At 40.0% G+C, this 14,265-nt stretch overlaps 1 protein-coding gene across 1 annotated transcript in view; it reads left to right on the forward strand.

Annotated features, from left to right (window-relative positions):
* The window catches only part of LOC136945292 (metabotropic glutamate receptor 4-like), an 82,737-nt gene that overhangs the window by 32,851 nt on the left and 35,621 nt on the right, over window positions 1-14,265 (forward strand). The window contains exon 2 of the mRNA XM_067239050.1: window positions 8,664-8,880. Within this exon, the coding sequence (XP_067095151.1) occupies window positions 8,664-8,880 (217 nt within the window). The remainder of the gene's footprint in view (window positions 1-8,663; window positions 8,881-14,265) is intronic.

Raw genomic sequence — 14,265 nt, forward strand, 5'->3', positions numbered from 1 at the left:
CTCCAACATGTAGTTGGAATCACAATCTAATCATTTCTTTGTAATTGCCTGAATGCGCAAAATGACGTTGTGTCCTTGGGAAAGGCACTTCACCCTACTTGCCTCGGGGGGAATGTTACTGTACTTACTGTAAGTTGCTCTGGATAAGAGCCCCTGCTAAATGACTAAATGATTAGCAAATGACCAGTGACTAGGTGTTCTCATTCGCTATGAGGCAACCAGCTTGGTTGCTCATTTTAAGTACTAATTCTAATTAGACAGTGTAAAATGTGACAGTAAAGTAATTTTAATATTAAATATTTATTGGGACTGCAGGCATTTACCTTGGAAATGTTTTACTCATCTTGTTCCCACAAGAAGTGTAATTTACATGTTTTCCTGCCTTCTAATGTACACTTCATGTGAATGTACAGGCATTACAATTTAGTGCAACAACATAGACATTTTATAACCTTACTGATGCTAAATTACTTTGAACATCTCAGTAGACTGTAGTAGTTTGTAGGCTGCTACCTTGAATAATCAACTCCTGTTACTTCATGTAGGAGACAAAAAACAGCTTGGTTAAGTGTGAAGCAGCTCCCATTTATCATGGTTGTTATGATCCACTGTAGGTGTTGAGATGTGAGGATCAGGATCTACCGTAGGTAAAAGGCTCTGAGGAACAGAAGGTTCTGGCTGAGTGTCTAGAATATCGTGTACTGTAGCACTAATACTGAGCTAGCTAAGAGGGATTGTTCTCACTCAAAAACATTGATTTAATTTACGTCTTTCCCTTTGTGTAATTTATTCAAACATTTGCAGTAGAAAAGGCCCATTGCCTTGGGAATAGACAAAGAAAGTGTCACGGCAAGGGAATTTGAATTAAAAACTGTAATTCATTATAGTTCAGATGATATCATATATTTCAATACTGCCATCACCTCATGTATGAAAGGGACATATTTCAATGGCTTATACTGGCTTATGATACTTCAAACTGAGGGATTTTCAACTCTGAATATTGTCTCTGTAGTTCTCGACTGATAGATTCATGAAATGCTTCTTTCTTTTTCCTATCTTTTGCTCTTCAACAATGAAATCTGATAAACCAAAGGTTCTTTTGGCAAGTTAATCAAGATGCTAAAATCCATTGGACCAAAAGCAGGAGTCTTAGCATTATTTGTACTTTAACATGTTCCCATCACATTTTGTTGTAAACAGTGAATTATTGTGTCTGACATTAATTAGTCAAGGAGTCAAGTGGCTGAGTGGTGAGGGAATTGGGCTAGTAATCCGAAGGTTGCCAGTTTGATTCCCGGTCATGCCAACTGACGTTGTGTCCTTGGGCAAGGCACTTCACCCTACTTGCCTCGGGGGAATGTCCCTGTACTTACTGTAAGTCGCTCTGGATAAGAGCGTCTGCTAAATGACTAAATGTAATTAATAAAACATTTTAACCTTATCTAAGACCATCCTTAACTGGTATTTGGGATAGAAATGTGCATGTTTAACAGCAGTAAGAATTCAGTCTGTAATGATATAATTAATCACAGTTGACAGTGCACAAATTAATGATTGTCATTGCTTAACCAATAGAAGAACACCCCCATGTATGGAAGAGCAAGGAGTTGCTTTTAGGGGGAAACAATAAGTGCCAGGCTAAAATCCTTCCCAGCATTCGTATTTTTGTAAAGGCAAAGTATGAAAAATGAGGTATGTATTTATGACAAAGGGGAAAAATGAAATGGAAACAGCCCACTCAGCCAGAATGGAAAATGAATTCTTATCTTGTTTTACCCTCAGAGACACAAAACAGTACACTCTGCATGTAAAATGCGTCAGAATATGTGTTGTGTGAGCAACTTGTGAGCAAGTGTGTGTAATCCGATACAATATAGTTTGAATGAGTGTTTCTCATCTTATTCAGAGGGACTGTAAGCCATGAAACAATAACCTTCTGCATGCAGGAGCATGTACTGTATAGTTTACATGTCCATTACATGAGCATCTTCTGAAGTTTCATTCATCTTCTCATGTATTCTTCAAGTTGTCACAGTCTAGGATGAGACTTGTACAATTACCTTGAAGATCATGGACAATCAAGTCTTCAAGATCTGCAATAACTCACCTTAAAAGACAGAATCAACAGATGTAGTCTCAAAAATAAATACAACAGTATTGGGGGGGATGAGAGACTCTTGGGAGGCACTTGTGGTAAATGAGATCTGGAACATGGCCTCAATTAGAAACATTAATATTTTCAAGAACAGACATACTTTTTAATATATATCAGAAGTTTGGTTTGCTTTAGTCATACATTTCCTTTCTTAAAATACAAGAGAAAATAACAATTGCTGATTAACAAGTCACTTCACCTCCCTATAATACAGCATCATATGCCATTTTCTTTATCATGTCAACACTGTTGTCACAGACAGCATAGGAGTTGGAGACTGACTGAGCAGTGACAGAGTTGTTGAGACATGACCATTTCTTGTTGTACTTTCCTGTAAATCCCCTCTAGTCACAGGAATTATGGTATGCACTTTGGTGAGTGTTGGTGGCAATACAGGCTACCTCAGGAATAGGTGTTTTCTTCCAAACCTATTCTGCTTTGTTTTTTGCCATTTTAAAGTAGGGAGGAGAAAGATGAGCTTTCGGGCAGGTCATGTCTAGTAATGTTTTCTATTACAGTACTTGAGCATTCTCATCTTCCCAGTTAACAGTGGGAATAATGAACTTGCAGGTGCACCTCCACGGGAGCTGGCACAGTGATGAACCAGCATCTCAAGGACTCTTTACATGTGTTCAGTGCAGTGATGACTAATATCGTCCCAGCTGTCATTGACTCAGTACAAATAATAAACGGTGTAATTGTATACAATCACTGTTATTGTAGCATAGGGTAATTGCTGTATTCCACCTAAATTTCCCATTTCGAGTGTATATGGGATGTTACTAAAATAAATCAAATATTATACTTCACATTCATAAGAATCTGATTCCTTCACACAAAAATTTTCATCGCCTTTTTATGCATGGGAAGTAGGCTTTCAGAGTACAATGAATATCATAGAATGTTTAAAAGGAAGAGAATCAAGGACCTCAGACTTTTTCACAGCTCAAGAAGAAATATTGGTGTTCACAGAATGTCTCCTGTGATAAATGCACGGCAAAACCACTCTACCACGTTTCAAGACGAACACCTATTAATTATAGACCCCAGCCAAGAGGTGCAAATTATCTGTTGAGGGAGGTGTCCCCTTTTGTTCAGACATTTCATTTACATCCCTTAACTTTTCCATTGCCATTTCATTTTAGTACTTTCATTGTTTTTTGTTGTTGCCGGACTTCAAAGCAGTTACTTACCGCAAGGTCACTGGTGGCATGTAGGATCAAGGAGGAGTAACAGTAGAAACACATGCACAGATGTCTCAGGGTCTCGGGTCACCTACTGAATATGTGTTCCTGTTGTGTGTCTGTTCCTGTTATGTGCTTTGCTGACTCAAACAAGACATTTAAAGGCAAGACATTGCTGCTTAGAGGATTAGAAAAAATGACTGCGAGAAATATACCCTTCTTAAATATTTGGGGTGTTTTTGTTAGCTCACATCACATGGGAATTTATATTAGAATACAATTAGATTGTGGATGTGTATAAACCCTAATAAAAGATGTGCCAACAGTCCTATTGCAATGGCTTTAGAAAACTACAGGGTCACAACATCAAGTCCAAGAATGCATCTTCATATGTATTCCCAAGGCTATTCTTCATAGTTGTTGAAACTTTAGTCCTTTCACACATGTCCCTCACTGTGTGTCAATAACATTCTGGGGAGACCTTGAATCTCACCTAGAAGCTCTCCTTGGTGGCTGCTTAATTGAATTGTGGCTGCTCTGTGGTGTCTGAGGGCTGCATCCCTGCAGCATAGGGACCTTTGTTGACTGTGGTGTGTAGCTCTGCAGGGCTCCTGTGAGAGCAGACTGGCCGTGACAGGGTTTGCTAATAACTTGAGCTGACAGACAGGTGTAAAACTTCATCGTGAAAAAAGAACCTACGCCATTACCTTGGTGACTGCTGCCCCTCCACAGGGAGCCTTCCAGCCTAAGGGATCAGGTGAAATCACAGTCTAACAGAAAGTGGGGGTGTCTGGCAGAATCCCTATGTGCTATACTACCCACCTCGAGTCACAGGCATGGCCTGACCCTGGAATAGTTTTCTTTGCAGACAGACACATGCTTTGCAGATGTATGATTTAATATTTTGGCACACTTCTAATGAGCATCATTACCTTGTATTGATGTTGTGCCAAATTAACCTTTGGACTTTGTTAAAGCTACATTTATTCAAAGTGGGTGATTTGAACATATAATATTGTACCTATTGCCGTTAAGCCTTTTATGAACCAAATGGATGAGATGGGGTGGAGTGGTGCAGATTAAATCATCTGTATAAACCTGGGAATTAAACATTATAGTGTTTCTTCCCCACAATACAGTTCTAGTCATGTATGCCAAACAAGACTGACATATCTGTTAGCAGTGTGTAAGGGGATCAGGTCAGCGGAATTTGGTCCGACAGGTCATAAAACTAGTTTAGTCTTAATGAGATCAGAGGGAGAGACTCCTTCTTTTGAAATTCTAAGGAATTCTAAGGAAGAAAGCTATTATGTCGACACATTTTAAGGAATGGAGTTCTGCCGTGTCAGTAGGAGCTCTGAGTACAGGAGAACACCTAAACATCTGTGCTGTTCCGGGGAGGCTGTGCATGCTATATAACAGTATTTGATCAAAACACAGGGATTTTTATTTTGCATCAACTCATGTTCTGTGGCAGGTCAGAAAGGGAGTTGGCTTGGGAATGCAATTTCTTGAGTCAAAGTGAAGAAGTTTACAGTGTTCCCTTACAGAACACACGCCTGTTCCGGACTATCACAGCTCTCCAGAGTGGTAGAATTCTGAGAAACTTAACCATGATAAGCTTTGCTTGACCTGTTCTTAACTGGATGCTGGAACTCTGTGATAGATACAGAAAAGAATATCCTTCAGGTAAAAAATTACATTTGGGGCATATTCACTGAACCTCAGGCCATATTAGACTGATATGGATAGTTACAGTATCACTAGAGGGTATGAATCCCATTTCAACATTTTAGATGTTAAGTACTACAGTTACAAAACATTTTGTAACTGATTACTAAATTAAATCAGCCATTTTCCGTCTGGATCAGCCATCAGTGTATTGTACTCTAGGGGTTCAATATATTAAAAGCAGAGCATACGAGTACTACATTTACATTTATTCATTTAGCAGACGCTCTTTTCCAGAGCGACTTACAGTAAGTACAGGGACATTCCCCCCGAAGAAAGTAAGGTGAAGTGCCTCGCCCAAGGACACAACGTCATTTGGCACGAATGACGTTGGATTCGTCAACCTTCGGATTACTAGCCCAATTCCCTAACCGCTCAGCCACCTGACTCCTAGGACTGTCAGGATGTTTTGAGAAGGGATTCTGTGTGATGTGTTATTTTTGTTTGGACCCCCTGGGATGAGAGCCTGGCTGAACCTGGTGGGTGACACCACAGGGAGATGTGATGTGACAAGCCATGTGGTGGTGTTGTTTTTTAATCCTTTGCGTTACGTTGATTTACTTTCTCTTTTGGGAAAAATAACTGAAAAAAATATTATTGAAAGAAATGGCCTTTTAATCTTAAAAGACCTTCTAGGTCATGTGATTATGGAGGCAGAAGGTAATAGCCTGACATAAAAATGCTTTTGATTTGATTGCAGCTGTTTATTCTCTGAAGGTAGATATATATAAGTCACGTCTTGTGCCTTCCACAGAACCTTAATCATCGCCAAAAGAATGAGCACATAGACAGAGCCCTTTATATGACTTCAAAGCATAGAAAAATGTGAACCATGTTACCCCGTCCTTCAAAGTAGAAAGAGCACTCCAAATACAGTAGTGGGTACAGTGAATTGAAGTAGAGAAAGTTTAAGGGTGTGATGTACCTTGAGTGTGTGTTCTGCATGATAGTTCCAGCCTCCTTCTCTGGCTTGCTGTCAGAGACAGCTGTTTAACCAACAAGCCTGCTGACCCACGCCAGTCCCTAGGGAGCACACTGGACACGTGCCGCAGACACAGGCTGGGCTTTCTGTCCCTATGAGCATCCCAATTACCAGGCACACTGTGGCCTATTAGCACTGCACGACTTGTCTCTAGTTCTGGCCAGAGAGTCGAGCTGACAAAGCTGAATATGATTGATACATTTTTATCCTATCCTATGACTCATTCCACATGAAACACAATGCTCAAAGAAGTGCCATCAATGTACAAAGTAGAAGACAGTGGATGCACGGAGCATACATGGTTATATTTGTCTCACATTTTGATAAAAAACGATTTACTCTTTAAACTCCTGCGTATGATTGGACAATTTTTTTGAGAACTTTACTAAAAAATAACATGGGGTGCTAAACCAAATTGTACCTCTTATTGACAGTGCCACCTGAAATGAGAGACAGCCTTGCTCCTTTGCATAATTGAACCGATACATGGTTGCAGTAGAGGAGGAGCGGGCGAGAGAATGCGTGATACTGGGTTGGGCTGGCTGTAGGGGCTGTGGACTGCAGGTACAGCTTGTCTGTACTCTAGTTCTGGCTGCGGGGTGAGCACACTATGCTCAGGATCAATGGGGAGCCACAGCTGAAGACATCGAAGCCAGTCACAATGTGAGGCTGAGGGAGAGGGGAGAAGGTTAGTTCTCTTGCAGTCAGCTGGCAATGGAGGGCCTGCTGGTAAGCTCATGGTTTGGACAGGTGAACCATGCTGCAATGCTGTGCCAGGGAAATTCAGCCCTCTGACGTGCAAAAGGTTCTAGAATGATAGTTAAAAGAACATAACATGCATTGCTGCAAAGGAAGTCAAAGAGTTTGTCACAGATGTCATAAAATGAAAGCACGTCTATTTAGTCAGTTCTGTTAATTATTTTCAGGAACCAGTGTGGAAATGGGCACACATTATATCCAGTCATGACATTCAAGTCATATCAATTGATTTGATGAACATGAGCTGGTAAAATGAAATACCTATTGAATATGGTGTACTTTTTTGTCAATTTAAAACAGTAATCCATGTAAAAAAAAAAAAAAAAAAGGAAAAAAAAAGGGTGATAAAACGCTCCTGAAAATGAATCAAATTTTTGCAGCATCTGCCTCCCTAGATACTTCAGTTTCTCCCCAGTGATACTTCAAGGTGACCGCATATGCCAATAGCCCTTCAGGCTGTAGCATAGAGACAGACAACATTTGGAAAGAAATCTGATTAATTTAATTTAGTCACATCTTAAAATGATAAGAGTAAAGCTGAGTGAATATCATATGGAAAGACCCTTATCCTGAATTATTATCCACTGTGTTTTATTCTGTGATGTGTTTCATGGACACCATTGTAGAAATTAAAATGCATTTTGGGAATTCTGTATTTAGTATGGAGGTCCAGTTTTCTTGGATGCCATTGGATGATCATCTTCTAGGATCTAAAGTAGATTGGCTAGAGGTATTTTTATAATCTATGGTAAGGTACAGTAGTATTGTTGGAATCAGGACATCTATGGTTTGCCCTCTGAATGTCCACTGTAATAATTTATAAGCCACAGGGAATTGGCAACAATAAAAAATGCATCAGCATAAAAAGTGTGTCTTTATATTTTATGTTGTAGCATGAAACACGTTACTGAATGTCATGAAAACTACTCAGATAACTTCCAAACTTGACAACGAAAATAATTCAGTACTAGACTGCAAGAACAGATTTCAGTGGCAATTATAAATCTGAAACAACTTGAACTAGCAAGAATAGAGATAGTGTATACTTATCGCTATTTGGCTGAAGGCTGTTTTAAAATACTTCTGGAATGGCAGTTTGCTCAGTTGGAGGTTAAAAGCTGTTACTGCATTTGTACAAGAAAAAGCACAAATATGCAGATACCCAATCTTGCACAGTTTCACTTGCTATCTCTGAAGTATAATGTCTGGATAAGCAGTAGGTCTATGTGATGTTGGGATCATCAGGATTATTGGGATATGGGATTATTCACTCTGATTTTATATGGCTATACCTGGTAATGTCAATGTTGCCTAACTGCATCTCCTATATGATTATTGCATTTATTCTGAATAAATATACATACAAAAGAGAGGAAGAGTTGTATAACCTGTATTACTTCCTTTGTTGTTTACTTAATTAAATGGCTATGATGCTTTTGTGAATGCCAACAGGAAAATAATAATGTGCTTTAACGAGGTACTTTAAATGTTAGAACAATTGCCAGAACAAAGCCACTTGTCTGTAAAAGATACGTTTCACCCCCAAATGAATCACATCATGTCTGTGAGAATTAAGTTTTGAATCGTTAACAGCTTTTCTGCTCCTTGATTAGCCCCAGGGCATGAATAGTATAACACTTTAAACATCAACAGCAGTAATCTCATGACGATCATTGCACCCTCTGAAACAACACTCTCACTTCTGCAGGCTGCTGTGACACAGACTGTGTTTGAATTTTTCCTTGCGCAAGGCTCTTTTATGAACAAATGGCAGTGCTATGTTGAGGATGTGATCTAATATGGTAATGTGAAGACCTGAAATCCCTCCATCCCTCTCTCTTTCTTTCAGATCCCTCAGGTGAGCTATGCCTCCACTGCTCCCGAGCTGAGTGATAACACACGCTACGACTTCTTCTCCAGAGTGGTGCCCCCAGACACCTACCAGGCCCAGGCCATGGTGGACATTGTCAAAGCCATGCGCTGGAACTACGTCTCCACCGTGGCATCCGAGGGCAACTATGGAGAGAGTGGTGTTGATGCATTCATTCAGAAGTGTCGCGAAGACGGTGAGTCAGGTTTCTCCTTTGTCTGCCATGGACAGTAAAAGATTAATGAACTCATTAAATACAGCCCCCTGCAGTGAACCTCTAAAATGCCTTTCAAGGAGCCTTTCTGAGATATACAGCATCTTTAAGAACCACAGATGGACTTGAACCAGATGGGAGCAGTCTGCAAATATTCCATGTTATGTAGGTCACTTTAAATATTGTATTTCCCTCTACGCTTGAATCGTTGGTTTGAAAGCATCATTGATTGTTTGCTCTTAAAGAATCCTATTTTCGTGTTCCATGTGGAGCAAACACTCACAGAGATTAAATGCCACTTGACCTACTATGTGTATATGAATATGTCATAGGGTGTCAGTCCTTGAATTAAATGCTTTGTTCAAGTAGCAAGACAAACAAAGCAAAATAAGCTTAATGTCTGCAATTATTTTGACACAGTGGCCTGTATTTGCTTAGTTGTTGCTCAGGTTTTGGCACCATGCCATCTATGTTATTGCTCCTCAGGCAGCACTGCATGGTGGAAGACAATCCCAGTTACATCTAAGCAATGACAATATGTGTGCTGAATTCAAATGTGTGAATAACAATGAACAATACATTCCATTTTGACAATCTGACCACTCATCAATACCAGTTGTAAAAGACAATCACTAACCTTTATCACCAGATAGCAAAACCAAAATGTCATAATGTCTTTACTCGGTTCATGAATTATGACAGAAATGAATCTTACAACATTCCATCATATCATTCTCCTGACCTGTAACTACAGTTTTGTTATTTTAGAAATATTTAACCTGATTCAGTAACAGCTTTTGAAATTGTGAGCTGATGAACGGTCCCTATCTGAATAGCAAAACAAACGTTGTGTGCCTGTCTTGAAAGCCTTCACAGCCTTCACAGATCTAAGAGAACTAAATAGTTTAAAGTCATTCATAATTTTTGTCTTGAATGATTCTTTCAGTTAAAGTGTCTAGTGGTTGATTTAAGGCACAAGATGATCTGTGAGAAAGAAAGTGAGAGTCAGTGAGAAACTGAATGATAGGGAGAAGTAAGCACATGCCTCCAGCGGCATAAGGAGTGGGCGTAGTACACGGTTGGGAATACAGACAGCTCTGTGCTGGGAGCTTCCTGCACACGCTTCTCCTGACCCCTGACCCCCACTGAGGCTGAATGTAATGACTACCGACATGCTTGGTGGTCTCTGTGCCACTGCGCCTCCCTCTCCTGCAAGCGCCAAGCTGCTGCCTATAACCGCACATCCTGGGGAACGACCGGTGGCAGAGTAGCCATTGCAAGGCGCAAAGATGTCTCCCAGCAATGAAAAATAAGTTTGTATGAGAATGAGTTCTGCTGGCTCAGCAGTTTGGAGGGGTTAGACCGCAGGTTGCACAATGGGGAACCTACAGAACAGGAGTTCCTAGTGGGGCAAAGATTAGCCGGAATAGAAGTTATTCCCAGGGTCGGGCTCAGTTGAAGCAGTAGTTTTAAACTACTCAGATTCCAAGATGGATTTTGAAAGCATTCCAGGTTTACTCTGTGATACACTTCTGGCAATGGTCAAAATGTACCCCATGTAGCTGCTGAACCCATGAGCCCTGATTGTCCTGACTCACTTCCCCACTAAATCATGCCTTGTCCAATTAGCATCCAGATCACCCTGGCTTCGTAGATGACTTCCCTCGATTAGGGGTTCACTTTTGAGCCCAGCAGTGCTTCTACAGACCATTATACTCTGCTCTTTAACAATGCTTCAAGACACCAGTGCACTGATCCCTCAAAGGAATCAAATCACATGATGTGTTTCAGAGAAATAAACAGACACTGCTCAGGAAAAGAAAAACTAGGAATTCTCCGGAATTCTCGTCGTAAAGCTGATTTCATTGATGAGATTGGGAAAAACAAATCAAAGACTGACATGATAGCTCAAAACTTCATAATTTAGGCCTTGTATTGAGTGATCAAAGGAAAAGAAAGAGAACAGCAATACAAAAAATATTAGAATTTCCATAGAGGAAAACATTTGACTGTCATTCGCCTCTGGTTTAGACACATTTGGGATGCAGGTGTTGTAATGCCAAATGGTAAATACCTTCGGGGCTGCAATTTCACATGTGAAACCCAAATTATCTGTACATGTATTTAGCACCTTATGGCATAGGAATTGCTATGGAATTACATGGTATTGAGTAATAGCAGCATAGGTTATTACAAAAGTGTAGAAAGCTCGGCATGGGGAGGGTTGTTAAGGTGGATGTCAAAGTGGATGTTGTAAAGAGGCAGCAAAAGGTTGCGTTACCAAAACAAGATCAATGTTAACATCCACCTAGACTACTTGAAAGGTCAACCCCACTCTTTCTAAGTTTCACTTGTGTTCCAACTTGTACCACTAAACCAAATGCAATTCCTATGTAGGAATCCATGTGCAGAGTTTAATATACTGAATGTGTTATTTAATGTGTTGGATTATATATAGCTGGGCAAAACTTTCTGATGTTACATAGGATCTACACCTAAGCATAGTCCTGGACTGTCTGACAGTGGCCCCATCAGAGATAAGTGGCTATCAAAGCTACAGGTGTTTGGCTGCCTGACAACCTCTGCAGAGGCTTGCTTTTGAGAGCACTGCAAGTTTAGAAATGGAAGGCTTTTCCCTCTCATTAATCAGTCAAATAAAAGCCAAGCCAATAACGCTAAGGTGTACACTCTCTCTCATCACACTTGACAGGACACAGAGTTGGAGTTGTCTCACAAAAAAGTGTGCACCATTTAGCTCTTTAGAAATACTGTAGCTCTTACATGTATAAGACTCATCTCAAGATCAGTCGTGGTTAGGTGCAGTTTTTTCATATTCCAATTACTTCCTAATTGCACACACATCCTATTACCGTGTGTTATCAATTTATTTATTTACCATCTAAGATTGCTCTGACATCCCCACTGATGACTCTAGTATGTCGGGTGAAAATTAGTTGACTGGATGTAATTTCATTAGGCCTAATGAGCAGACAAAGGGGACGCTCGGTAATCAGGCTCTTGATGATATGTGGCCTTTCATGTACTCTCCTGACTGGTGATCACCCAGCCCATTCACTATAACTAGGATACACAGATTGCTGCTGGTGACCCTTTAACATGAGTCTGTGACAAGCAGTTTTCCGACATCCACACAAAAATGTTGCTGCTGTGATGGAGAGGAGTGTTTTTTTTTTTTTTGTGACAAAGTACTATTCTGAATTGGAATTGGCGGAGCCCAACCAATATGGCTTACATTGTAAGTGAAAATTACTATGTTCACAATCATCTTTCCCTCTTTCCGTCTGTCTCTGGATATTGACTTGAGTACACACTCTGTACATGTTTCCACAGGACTAGAGTAAACCAATATGTTGGCAACTACTTGATTTAGAATTGGTCTTGCTGTATAGAGCAAAGCTTTACTCCTGAGGTGATATCATCTAAAGAAAATAACATTGGCCTTTTTCTGTTGAAACGAGCCCCAGAGCAGAAGGGTCACGTGCAGACCTGAGTAAACTTCCTGAACTGAACACTGTGAGAGATCTGAGTGAAAAGTTAAGACTACCACAAAGTAAAATTCAGTTAGCAGTAACATACTACATAGTAAATAGGTTACAGTACCACTTTGTTAAATGTACAGGACGTACATTGGTACACATTTAAATTAAATAGAACAACTAATTACAGTTAACAGTATTAGTCTTATGGGAATTAATAGCATATTGTTTACCATTCCCCTGTTGAATAGGAGCCCAGTAGACACATTTTAAATCACGGTCATCATTCTTACTCTGTCAGCAGTCTTCTTGCAGATTGCCATTTGAGGAACCTAGGCTTGGCATGGTTTGTCACTTGATTGTATAAATTAGTCTGCTGTGCAGATGGAAGCTGCAGGGTGATTTGTGGACACATAACTCATCTGTTACTCTCAGTGTCTCTACCTCCTCCTTGCTCTCCTCAATCTCTTAATGGTTTTTTAAGAAACAAAGTCAGCAATCCAAAAGTCTGACACGATATTTGTCAAAATGAGACTTCCTGTTGTCAAACATCCCTGAAGACAAACAAAAACAAGGGTAAGATGCATTGAATCAACGTGCCTCACATATTCAGCATTCCAGTAGGATATGCCAAGTTATAATGTCTACTTGCATACAAAAATGATGTGTGGTCTACATAAATTAGCATGAAATGTAATCAATAGTCAGTGCATAAGTACAGCATATGGTCAATTCAAATGTAGCAGTATGACCATTCTAGCAACAGAGTTCTCTGTGCTTTATAAATTGATGCCTGAATAGTGTAGTTGCCAGAGGAAAAGACTGAAAAATATGTTGTTTATCATAACAACAAAACCATATCATGTCACATGAGATTTTCTGAAATACAGAGAGTAGTGGCTTGAAGTGCTTTACCTGTGCAGAAAATGCTTTGGTGGCCAAAACATCACAAATTACATTTCAAGTTTTTTGGGGTAGGAAAGCCTGGCCTCACAGGAACACCGAATATGTTTTTTCATGGCCATACTGTAGGTTTGTCTTGAAAGATTGGGGGACTTGATTGAGATATATGGTTCGGATTAGGTCCCCCTGATGCCTTTTGTTTTTTTCGACTCAATTCCATTAAGTCTACAGATGCTGTTAAACTCATGCTCTTAATGTGTGACCTGTTCTATGACCCATTCAGCTTAGCCTCAGACTATGCTATAGGTCACTTTTATTGTTGCATTAATGATATGATCATATGTTCATTGACTTGTTGCAAGACTACTTGTTTCCTCTTTTCATTTCAGGTAGCCCCTTCCTCATACAGAGTTGTGGTTCTTGCAGACTCTGTACTGTACAGTCCTGTTCACGTGGTCCTGATTCATTGCCCATTGTAGATGTCAGAATGTTTCTGGTGTATTAAGGTAGTTCAAATGGTAAATTATAGGTCAATTGTCCATCATATGCCAGAGGCAGGCCATGGGATGAGATAAGGTTTCCCAATATCTTATTGTACTGTTCTAATGAAAATGTAACTTTTATGACCCTGTCCCTGGCTGTCCTCTATGGTTGATTCTTCTCACAGTACCTCTGAAAAGGAAAAAGTTTTTCCACTGCTGACCACTATTTTAAGAAGCTTCTTCTTATTAGAGACTCCTGGCCCTAGCTAGTAATGGACACTTACCCCTTAAACAAAAAAGCTGTGTCCACTGACTTGACCACTGAGTCAAGTGGTCTGAAAATGTTCAGAGTATAGACTTTGACTGACTATAATTACACCCACCCACCCAGCCTGATTTTAATTGCAAGGGTGAATGTGACAACCATCCTAAACAGGTGTGCAGAAAAATAAACAACCAAATAATCATTATTCCCACCAAAAACG

This window comes from Osmerus mordax, chromosome 7 (assembly GCF_038355195.1).
Source record: "Osmerus mordax isolate fOsmMor3 chromosome 7, fOsmMor3.pri, whole genome shotgun sequence".
Lineage (NCBI taxonomy): Eukaryota > Metazoa > Chordata > Actinopteri > Osmeriformes > Osmeridae > Osmerus > Osmerus mordax.